The sequence below is a fragment of the Sylvia atricapilla genome, chromosome 18, assembly GCF_009819655.1.
Source record: "Sylvia atricapilla isolate bSylAtr1 chromosome 18, bSylAtr1.pri, whole genome shotgun sequence".
NCBI lineage: Eukaryota > Metazoa > Chordata > Aves > Passeriformes > Sylviidae > Sylvia > Sylvia atricapilla.
The window spans coordinates 2,014,768-2,026,616 of NC_089157.1; the positions used below are offsets into that span (position 1 = coordinate 2,014,768).

Consider the following 11,849-nt stretch of genomic DNA (forward strand, 5'->3'; position numbering starts at 1 on the left):
TCAGAGCAGAAAACAAGGCTGGGCCTCAAGGCCACCAGCAGCATCTTGCTGACTGCCCCTGCCAGAGCATCCTCATGGAGCAGAGATTCCATCCCCATTAAGGGATGGGGAACCAGGACAGAGATGTGTCTCAGGGTGACTGTTTAAATGGCAGTGGCTGCAAGTGAAGATCCACAGGAAAGCAAAGGGCTGCCCTGGGGCACACCAGCTCCTGATAGGGGCTTCCAGATTCACCCACTTTGGTATAAAATCCACCCTGGCCTCCCAGGGATTTGAGCACCTACTGTGGTGCAGGTTTGGTGGAACCCCACAAATAAAAATCACTGCCCAGGGGTTGGCAGGGTTAAGAGCTCTCCAGGGTTAAGAGCTCTGCACTGGTTGAGCTCAGGTGCTCCAGTGCCAGGACTTGAGACACTTTGTGAGTGATAAAAAGGTCTCAGTTCAGACCCTGGCCAGAGGGACTCAGTGCCAGAGCCAGCAAGGGAGAGCAGCAAGAGAGGGAGGAGATGAAGAGCAGGAGATCAGAAATCATTGCTCAGAAAAAAGCATGGAAGGCCATAGCCAGGATCAGGCCTGAGGTATCATCCCACCCCTACTTGGGTTTTGCATCCTCTCCTCTGCTTCTTAATCATCTGTTATTTGAGGGCGAGATTTGTTTTATTAGGGAAAAAAAACCAAACCAAAACACCACTTATCTGGGTGATTTGCTCTGAGGTGTGTCCCAGACGGGAGGAATCCAAGTTAATTATTATCTGTCAGTTCAGTAGACAGAAAGTGGATGGATGGAGAAGGTCACAAGGCTGGCCATGAGGGATGAGATTGCAGCACAAGGTGCCTGTGAGAAGCATTGGCTCCAGCGGTGTGCTGAGACCCAGGTCAGGAGGTGGTGGCAGAGGAGGCATTTCCCAGTGGTCCTCAGCAGTGAGGAGGAGCTCAGTGCTAGCAGGAGGTCAAAAGGACCTGTACCAAGAGTCAGTGGGGAAAATAGAGACACACTCACAGGTGGAGCCAGGCCATAGCCCCAGGAGCCATCAGAGGGGATGGAGGGATGGAGCTGGGCAGTGCAGCACAGCTCACCCTCACCCTCACCCTGGATGAAGCTGCACTCTGCAGTCACCCCAGAAGTCTCCCACTCTCAGCCCCAAGCAGACGTCACTGCTGTGGTTATCAGGGCCAAAGGAAGGGCGTGGGCTGGCCGGGGAGATGTGAGGAGCCCCGCGTTCCTCAGGTGGCCTTTGGGCAAACACAAGGCTGGGCACGGAGCTCCTTCCTCCTGTGCCCTGTTTACAGATTGGCTGGGCCTGGCCTGGCTCTTATCACTGCTAAGTGCACAGATAGCACCATTAATAGGTACACTGCTGATAGCACGGGGGCAAACAGCACTCCTAACATTTACCAGCTTTCTCCTAACCTCTGAGTAAAGGCAGCTTCTCCAGGGCAGTGATTTCTGTGATCGATCCAGTGAGTTGGACTCACCTTTTTCTTTCCTGGCCCTCTCCCGCACGCTTGCTTATTTAATGGCTTAGTTAAACTTGTGTCAATACATTTCCAATAAAACAGCTGCTCTTCTTCAAATTAAAGACCAAATAAGGAGAATTAACCCATCTCCCGGAGCTTTAAAACTCCTCTGAGTTCAATTTCAGCTCCAAAGCCAAGATAGGGCAAGTCAGGCTAGGAAGGATGCCTTGTCTTTGCAACACAGATGCCCAGTTGCATTGACAAAACTACTAAAGCACAGCAGGCACCAGCATTTTATTTCAGATCCATCTTCGAAGGAAAAACTTCCAATTTCAGCTGAACTTTAGGATACATTCGAACTCATGGCCTCCATTTCCCACTTCTGTATGGCCACCCCAATTTAGGATCATAGCACTGAAAAAGAGCAGGTTTGTTAATGTCTTGCAGAGAAATAATTGGCTTTGGCCAACAAAGAGGCCACCAATGGCTCTTGGGATATACCAGCTCCCTGCTGATCTCTGGACCAGAGTCTGGAAAAGAGCCAGGCCCCTGAAAATGCTCAATTGCATTCAGGGGATCTCAAAACATGAAAGCAAGGAGCAAGGACACCCAATGAGGCTGTCCAGACAGGCTGGAGATGCTGATGCTCTGGGAGAAGGCAGAACAAACCCAACCCTAGGTATTCATGAACACCTGCCCAGACTGGAGCACCTGGGCTGCACCACAGCAGTGCAAGGGGCCGGTCAGCATTAAACATGACCCTTTTGCTGGCAGACATCAAACAATGGCTGCACCAGCACACAGTGGGAATTCTCACCCAGGAGAAATGGGCCCCTTTCAGTCTTGTTTTCCATCCCTTTCGTCACATCCCCACACACGATAACCTGTGCTCCCCCACCCACTCCTGCCCCTAATCAGTTTCTTGGGAATTATTTCACGGCTCTGAACTCCCAGCTCATGTGTTTGCCACCTCTAAGGACCTCAGAGCTTGGGGGTTCATCTTGGGACACACAAATAAGTCCTCTCATTCCAAAGAGAGGTCCATCCTCTCCTGATGGACCCTCTAAACTCACCAGCTCAGAAATGCTGAATCCCTCCTGCCAAGCACAAACCCTGGGGCATGAGCTCACCACAGGGTCCCAAGCCAGAATCAGTTTGCCCTGCAAGAGAAGGATTAAGAACAGCACAGCTTGGACCTAAAACATCGCTGACCACACATAGCCAAGACCATGGGGCTGGCACATGTGGGTCTCACTCAGAAGTCAGCATTAGTAGGTTGTAGTTAGCATTCTCAAAAGCAGCACCTTTCTGCCAGAAAGGCATCAAACTGGTATCGTTCCTGCACCAGTGCAGGGGTGGACTGCAAGCTTTGCCTTTTGGGTAAGGTTTGTGCCCTGGATAAAAGCAAAAAGAAATGCCACATGTGAAAAAAATATCTGAGGACCTACCTAAAAACAAGGGAGTGGGAAACTCCAGTGGATTTTGGCCAAGGCAGTGTGGGTAAGCACTCCCAGCACAAGCCTGTGCCAGGAGATTAGCTCTACACCTGCCTGAGCCATGGCACAAATTAGTCACCACCGTTTGTGGTTTCACCAGTTGGCACATCCTGCGCCAAGCCTGTTGGTGTGAGGCAACCCAGCAGGTGCATAAAGGAGCTGTTCCCCATTGGCTGCCTGTGGCAGATCTGAGAGCTTCCCACTGAGTAATTAATGCAATGACAATAATAGACACAAAGTAAACAAGGTGGAAAGAAAATAAATCAATGGGCCGGGAGCAGAGGCTGCATTTAGTGAGGAGCAGCCCTGACGGCTCCTGTCTGCACCTTGGGCTCTCAGAGTCTCCCGTGCATCCTGGTGACATTACAGCCACTGCTTTGGGATCAGCTGCATCCGAGGCTGTGCCAGCTCCTCAGGCAGCAGGAGGCTGCAGGCAGGTAAGGGCTGTGTTTGTCCCCACAGGACAGCTACGGGGTCAAGGGCTCGGGTCCCTCTGTGTGCAGCCCTTTCTGGGCAATTGGGCACCTCCTGGTGCAGCCTGAATGGGCTTCCTGCTGATTTTATAGTCTCTAAGCTGCCTTTGGAGCACAGCAGTTATGGCCCTAGAAGAGAGGAGAGAGTTTGTCCCTCTGCTACCAAGTTAGGAGAATTTTGGAGAAAAGGGGGGAAGAGTTTGGGATCAATCTCCACCAAGAGAAGTGCCAAGGAACTCAGGGCTCGGGGCTCATCCTGGGACACACAAATTATTCTTCTCATTTCATGGAGAGGTCCATCCTCTCTTAATAGACCCTCTAAACTCACCAACTTGGAGAGAAATGCCGAATCCCTTCTGCCAGCCACAAACCCCAGAGGATCAGCTCACCTCAGAGACCCAGGGGCAAGGGCAGATAGAGCACCTCTGTGCACATGCAAAAGAAAAGGGAAACACTAATTTTCAATCTCTCCTCTAACAATTTCTCCCCAAGACTACCTATCACAGAATGTTTAAAGTTCCTCCCACTCTCAAACACATCTCAGGTGGGTTTTTTTTCAGACCAGCCACTCTTCGCAGCAACCAGAGCCACGCCCTGGAATGGAAGCATCTTTCCATCTACCAAATCTATAGAGAGGCTGATTTTGCTTGATTTCTTTATGTGAGCAAGATTTCCCTCTCAAGAGCAATACAGTCCTACCAAGATTTTACTAAAAAATGGATGGAAAAGCTCCCAGACTCTGAATGCCTGGGACAATCCCTCCAGCTCCTCTGTGTCAGTGTCCTCACAGCCTCCTCACAAGAGGAAAAAGAAAGAAAAACAGGTACTAATTGTTTCCCAGTGTCAGCCCATCTGGGTGGGAGTTTGTATCTTCTCCCAGCAGCTTATTCCAAACTTTACAGACCCTTTGTTTATTCTCTCCAACTCTGCCACAATTTGTGTGACCATTCAAGGAGCCTGTAATTCTCAGAGCCGAAAAACAAAAGGAAGAGGTTGGACCATCAACTGAAAATCAAACAGCTCTAAATTTCAGAGCAGGTCAGAGCTTGCTCTTTATTTCCACCTAATCCTTATGGCAACAAAGGGAAATGAGAAAACCTGATCCCAGGGCGGGAGAAGCTGTGAAAGGTGAGGGTGGGAATGGTTTGAGCACCTCTGGTCCCAGCAGCTCCTAGTACTGGTGGGACAGGGCAGAGACCTCAAACACCCACTTTAATGCTGGTGTCTCTGGACAGGGTTTGGCAGAAGGGCCCCTCCCCTGTGCCCTGCAATGACTCTGCCCACTGGGAAATTTTAATGCCTAACCCGGGCTAAAAACCAATCTCCTTTTCCCCTTCATCTAGCTTCTGGAGAAGGAAGGAGAAGCTGCAAAGCAAGGAAGGGAGGTCACCACACAAGTGGCCTTCACAGCAAAAAACACAAGCTCCCATCTCAGCACAGCCCCCCTTTAAACCTCCCCTCTTTTCAATGCAGCAAGTGACCCTCGGGCAGCTGAGCCATGTCTGACAAGAAAGTCTCCAGGCCCTGCCATCACTGCAGGAGCAGGTCAGCCTCAGCCCCAACAGAGGCCTCCAAGATCCACTATGAGAAGTTCTGGCTGTACCGTCACTGCTCTTCGGTGCAGCAGAGGGACCGGCAGGCTCAGAAGGCTGGGCAGCTCTTCTCAGGGCTGCTGGCCGTGAACGTGGTGTTCCTGGGCAGTGCCTTCATCAGCAGCATGATCTTCAACAAGGTGGCCATCACTCTGGCAGACGTCTGGATCTTGCTCTCCATCCTCAAGGTCTTGTGCCTTTTCTGGATTATTTACTACCTGCTGGGCATCAGCCAGCAGCCACACGCAGTGCTCTACCGGGACTCCCACGCCGGAGCTATCTGGATCAGGGGTAAGTTCCGCTTTTATTTCTTCCCTCATGCCTTCTTCCAAAGACTTGGAAGGCAAAGAAGTTCTTGCAAGGGCTAGATGCCATAGGATATGCAGTTAGGGCATTGGGGATCTCCCAGTTTCTGTCAGGCTGATGGACACAGTGCCACAAAGTGGAACCAGAGCAGCCAGGAAAGTCTGAAACTCAGCTTCCCTTCAGCCCCCAGTCAAACTTCACTCTCTGGTCCCTCCACAAAGAGCAATCCAGGTATAACCCCTTTCCAGGACAGCAACTGAGCCCTGTGGGGAAATCGTAGGAAAGGTTTTAGGCAGGAGCACTTTGAAAATTGAGGGGAGAATCACTGTGTTTATCCTCCAAGAGCACCAGTGGCCCTATGTCACCGTCACCCTCATTTAACATCTACGCAGCCTTGTTGCCAGGGAAGGATTCTTACCCACTGAGTCACATCCCAGTGACACCCAGGCTTTCCTGGGAGATTTTCCTTTCAGTATTTGCCCCACTTTGAGAAATTACCCTTCTCCCAGCAGCCCTTCCTCTGGTCTACCATGGAGTTTTTAATTAGGCACTGTCTTGTTAACTAAGCATGGAGAATTAATTGAAGGAAGCTGAAAGGTACTTGAGTACCTAAAGCTGCAGAGACATGTCCAAGGCAAAAAGGAGAAACAATCAAAGGCTCCCAACTCCTGCAGATGGGCTGCTACAAGCCTTAGCAGACCTTTGGTCATCTCATGTTCCCCCACAAGGCAGAAAGCATCACCCACCATTAACTTACCCCTGTCATTCCAGATTGTACAGAAAAGCCCAAAAGCGCCACTTTGTATCCAAGCACAAGAAAATACCTTGTATTTTCCTAAGACCTTTAACCAGTCAAAGCACTCAGGTTCAGAAAGAAGGCTCTCCTTTGTCCTCTTCTCCTAAAATCATGAGAATTTCAGGAGAAAGACTGCCAGCTCCACACAAATCCAGGAAGGACAAGGCCTCCTGTCCCCAGCCAAGCTCAGATGTTCCAAAGATATATTTGTGTTTATTTACTGGTCCTTTGATGTTTGTCCAGGGTCAGTGCTTCTGTTTGGCAGTTGCAGCATCCTCCTGAATGTGTTTCAGATTGGCTACAGCATAATCCTCATCCACTGCAAATCCAGGGTGGAAATTGTGTTCCCCAGCATTGGAATCCTTTTTATTTGCACCCAGGTACTGCACATTACCCTTCTGGAAGCTTGTTTATTCTCTCTGTCCCATTCATGGGAGCCCCAGGGTCGGGAGGAAGCTGGGGGACATTGGAAAATGAATGAACATGGGGCATTCTCCTGAGCATTGAAAATCACACATTGAGCATCACACACCACTTCAAATGCTACCTGCACTCCCCATGTGCCATGTTGAGAGACAGAGGAGAAAGAGTCAAAAATTACCCTAGAATTACCTGATATACCATAAGGTCCAGAGGAATTTGCTTTGAAGCAAAGTAAGGAGAGAGGAGAGGAAATTTCAGGTTTTGCCAGAGCTACCTTTGCCCCAGTCTGAGCCTCAGCCCCTCTTTGTATTTGCCAATCCATCCACCCAACAAAATCCTTTGCACACAAAGATATCTCTCACCATTTTCACCTTGATATTCAACACCAGCCCTCTTCTTTACAGACCCAAAGCCATATTTGAAAAGTAAACTAATGCTCACCTCAGCACAAATACCTACATGGACAGGACAGAGGAACCCAGAGCTCCAGGATGTGCACTCACTGCAGTCACACCTAAATGCTGCCCTTACCCAAGGATGCCAGCACCTGCCTCAGCACTGGGGTGCAGGTGCACACATGTCCCTGCAGCCTTGCACAGGGGCAGGTTTGCTCCTGTTGGACCTGTATCTTCATGTCTGTCTCTTTGCACCATGTGTGCAGCCAGCTGCCAACTTCACCCTGCTCACAACTGTTACTGTTCTCCACTTGCAGGCTTACTTTCTGTGGCATCACTCTAAGGACTGCATTCAAGTCCAGCACAACTTGACCAGGTAAAAACATGAGGATAAAAAAATGCCTTCTACTGCTCTAAAGAAACTTCTCCTTTCTGCTTGTGATGTCCATTATGATTCCTGCTAGAACTGTGTTCATCTGATCCTACACAGAACCTATATTCTGGGTCACACAAGAACCAAACTATGCCTTGTTCAGACCCATCCTCCCTCCACTGACCTGGGCTCACCAGCTGCCTTCAGTCTTCTGTTGTGTCTTGGAGTGCTGCAAAGCTTGTTCCTTCCTCCCAAACACCTCCCTGCTGCCTGTCTCAGGGCCCAGCTCACAGGCTGGAGGATGGAGGAGGGTGGTCTCCCCATTCCTATCACTGGGAGATGTCTCAGCTTAGGCCAGTTTCACCAGGCACCTCCTGCCCTGCTCCTTTGGCAGAGTGGGAATGTGCTCAGCTGTGTTTGTGCAAAGCCACACCCCACCAGCCTTAGGCAGAGCAGGCAGGAACACCCCATGTGTGCTCAAACTTATGCATGGGCCAGCAAGAGGGGAAAGATACACTGGCCATGAACCATCTCCAAACACTCTACAAGGCCAGTGTCTCCTCCTAGGTGTGGGCTGATGCTGACCATAGCCACCAACCTCCTTCTCTGGCTCCTGGCTGTGACCAACGACACCCTGCACATGGAGATCGAGTCTCAGCTGCGCGAGGTGGAGCAGCGTTTCGCAGGCAAGGCTCCTTTCTCACATCCCCGTTGGTGTTAGGCTGACACAGCTGACTTCTAGGGAAACAATTCACAGAGTCACAGAATATACTGAGTTGGAAGGGACCCACAAGGATCATCAAGTCCAATTCTTGGCCCTGTACAAGGCCATATCCAAGTATTCCACCGTGTACCCCAGAGTATTGCCCAAACACTTCCTCAGTTCTGTCAGGCTTGGTGCTGGTGCATTTCTCTGGGGAGTCTCAGGGTCCCAGTGATTCAGATGTCTCCAGTTCCCTCAAATGCTGCAACTTCCCTGTTATTGGAATTTGAACTGGAAATTGGAATTATTGGAGGTTATCTCAAGGAAATGGGCTCCAAGGGGAAAAGATCTTCACCTGAAGGGTGGTGATCTGCTATGAAATCCTGAAACCGAGGGCTAGGAAAGGAAAAGCCCACCATAAATTAATTTTTTCCTTTTTCCTATTAACTGCAAGCACAAGATTGCCAGACTAGAAGGGGCTTATGTAACTGCTGTGGTCTTCTTTCTGAGGATATAGAGGAACAAAGGGGAATCTAATATTCCAGGGGTAGAAATAGAGAAGGCTTTGTTGTGAAGGAAGAGGAGTCACTCATCCAGCACCTATGGTGTTCACAATGGGTAGGAAAAGACATTAGCTAAACTGTGTTATTCTGAATCCTCACATCCTTTAGGACTGAGCAGGAGCCATTTAACTTCCTGCTGATCCCTGTTTCTAAGGCACAGACACACATGTTGTGCCTGCACACAAGAAACTCCCAAAGGCAGCTGTGACATCCAGGCCATCTCCCTCTTAATTGTCACCTTCCTCTTCTCATGCTCCAGGCAACGAGACTACCTTGTGCACGTGTCCAAACATGACCATCTGCAAAGTCTTCCAGAAGGGCTACATCCTCCTCTACCCCTTCAATACCGAGTACTGCCTGGTCTGCTGCTCCGTGCTCTACGTCATGTGGAAGAACGTGGGGAGACGCATCAGCCACCACCACATGCCGCACACCAAGCCCAAATTCAAGCTCCAGGGGGTGGTCTTTGGGCCACTGCTGGGCACCAGTGCTGTGATCATCGGGGCCTGTGTCTTCATGATGTACCAGATCCAGGCCACCAGCTTGGTCCCCAGCCGCCAGGTCTTTGTGATCTATTATTCCTACTACATTGTGCTCCTGCCCCTCATGAGCGTGGGCGCCGTGATCGGGACAATCATCCACGCCTTGGAAAAAAAGGAGCTGGACACACTGAAGAACCCAACCCGCAGCCTGGACGTGGTCCTGCTGATGGGGGCAGCCCTCGGCCAAATTGGCATGTCCTACTTCTCCATTGTGGCCCTGGTGGCCACTGACCCCAGGGACCTGTTGAACAGCCTCGCCCTGTCCTACTCTGTCCTCATTATCTTTCAGAACATCACCCAAAATGTTTTTGTCATCGACGGGCTCCACCGGCAGCGTGTTGTAGCAGCAACTGAGGCCAAACCTGCCGGACACAGCGGGCAGCACGTGGTGCCTGCAGAGCTGCCTGGGGAAGAAGAGACCACAATGAGCAGCAAACAGGAGCACAGCCAGACACCTCCTGGCAAGGAGGAAGACACTAAAGAAGGGCAGAATCGTGAGGTCTACAGCCAGAGACGAGTGAGCGTGCTGGAGCTGGGACAGGAGATCCGAAAAGCTTCCGTGTCCTACATCCATACCTACTCTAACCTGAGCTGGAAGAGAAGAGTATTGAGGGAGATCTCGTTCTTCTTGGTTTTGTGCAACATCATAGTAAGTATTGTGCTCCCTGCTCCCTACACCGTCCAGCTGAGCCACGGTGACCTGTGACACAGATGTGCTCTCTTGTCTTTCTCTTGTATTCCAGACAAAAAAACCCTTTGCCCACCAAGTTTCAACCTACTGGTGAAGCAAGACCAGTTTTTCTGTAATACCCTGCCCTCATAATTAGAAAGTCTCTCTTTTACCCTTAGAGTTGAGTATTACTGGGTTTCATGGATGCAGCGAGGAGATGGCTAATAAATCCTTGCCAAGATTTTAGCCTCTGAAAAAAACCCCATTAGGCTCATTAAGAGTGTTTAGTGAAAGAAAATGTGAGGTACCAGCATTAAATCTCTGTAAACATGAGTCTCCAGGCTTGAAATTCACTCAGTAAAGCACACTGTAGTCTGGGATCTTGAATCGATGCTGCAGCCTTAATCCAGTGAAAACACATTGCCTAGGGAAAGAGTGAAATCCTGTAGAAAGACGAAGCAGGCTGGGGCAGAATGGGGCTCTCATAAGGTTTCCAGGGATTCAACAGGATTTGACTCCTTACAGCAAGGAGTCAACAGCATAGCTGAAATTTTCCTTCTCCTCCCTGGCAAGGAGACTACTGTGATACTCCTGAAATATTCCTACAACCACTTGAGCCAGTGCTGAGATTAGGGTGCAAGTAGAGGACAGTTTGTCATCCTCTGACTTTTGTTTCTTTCCTTCACATCTCTCCAGCTGTGGGTCATGCCCACATTTGGGGCTCACCCCATCTTCGAGAATGGAATGGAAAGGTCATTTTATGGCTACTCCACCTGGTTTGTGATCGTGAACTTCGGACTCCCCTTGGGTGTATTTTACCGCATGCACTCGGTTGGGGGGCTCCTGGAGGTCTATGTGACAGCCTGAGCCAAGCTGGACCCCCACCCCAGGGGCTGTGGAGAATCAGGGATGCTGAACAAAGATGCAGTAAGCAGCTACCAGATTATGCTTCCTCCAAGCATAATATAATGCAAGATATGCACATGGAACCTTCTAAGACTTTTTTACTCCAGCTTCTGCTTGGGCTTCTCCTTGTACAATATGATCATGAGTTTCAGAAGAGGTTCTTTCATATTATCCTTTTCCACCATAGAGAACAGACTCAAAGCCCATAAACAAACTCTCACTGCTCTCAGGAATCATGCATGCAGTCAGCAGTCTGCCAGTGGATGATGTTTGGCAGCAAGTGCGACTTTACCAGCTCCTGTTGAGATCTTCCAGATAAAAGAATGCAAGGGCAGCATTCAGCAAAAGCAACAAAGACTGGCCTGCACCAATTCAGAAAATCAAAAGCAATCAAAAAATAAAAGTTATAACATGACCGTGCCTTATTGAGAATAAACACTACTTCCTACAGGCACTCTCAGAGCCTCAAATGACAATCCCTAGGGAAGCACCGTGGGTGATCTCTACCATGGATGATGTTATCACTGGTGTGGACTAGCCAAGGTTCCATCCTTACACACAGGGCTACTTCAAGAGCAAGCCACTGCCACATCCACTGTGAATCTCTCCCCACCCCAACACTTTGGCCTTTGCTGCTGCCTTGCACATCCACAAACCTTTCTCAAGGTCACCATGCACAAAGGAAGGCAGCTGCAGTGGGGTGCCTGAGCAAAGACCCATTAGGATGTGTTCCATAGGGATGCCTGCTTTGAAAGCATGTAGGAGAGCAAGGGGCTTGTGACTATGGGTCCCAAGTCCAGAGCCTGATGAATGGAAATAAAAAGATTGAATTTTCATGTATGTTGTGTGAAATCTCTGGTTCTGCTCTGCACTCAATGGGCTCAAAGTCAACTCACTGAAATTGCTCTTGCATTCAGAGGTTGTACAGGGCTCTGAGCAACCTGGCCTAGAGGAAGGAATTCTTGCCCATGACAGATGAGCTTTGTGGTCCCTTCCAACTCAAACCATTCTGAGATTCTACAACATTTAAGAGCCGGTCTGCTCTACAATCAATCAAAATCTGTCATGACCCTTACCCAAGCACGGCACAAAAGGCATTCTCATTATTGCTTCTGTTCCTCGGTAAATCAACCCCAGGATCAGTGTGTGGTTA

At 49.7% G+C, this 11,849-nt stretch overlaps 1 protein-coding gene across 1 annotated transcript; it reads left to right on the top strand.

Annotated features, from left to right (window-relative positions):
- The first annotated feature begins 4,925 nt into the window (after positions 1–4,925).
- Positions 4,926–10,814, top strand: OTOP3 (otopetrin 3). The gene is made up of 6 exons (XM_066331817.1): positions 4,926–5,310; positions 6,365–6,501; positions 7,257–7,315; positions 7,880–7,998; positions 8,838–9,769; positions 10,487–10,814. The coding sequence occupies exons 1-6, from the start codon at positions 4,926–4,928 to the stop codon at positions 10,655–10,657; spliced, it is 1,803 nt and encodes a 600-aa protein (XP_066187914.1). The 3' UTR covers positions 10,658–10,814.
- The last annotated feature ends 1,035 nt before the right edge of the window (positions 10,815–11,849 follow it).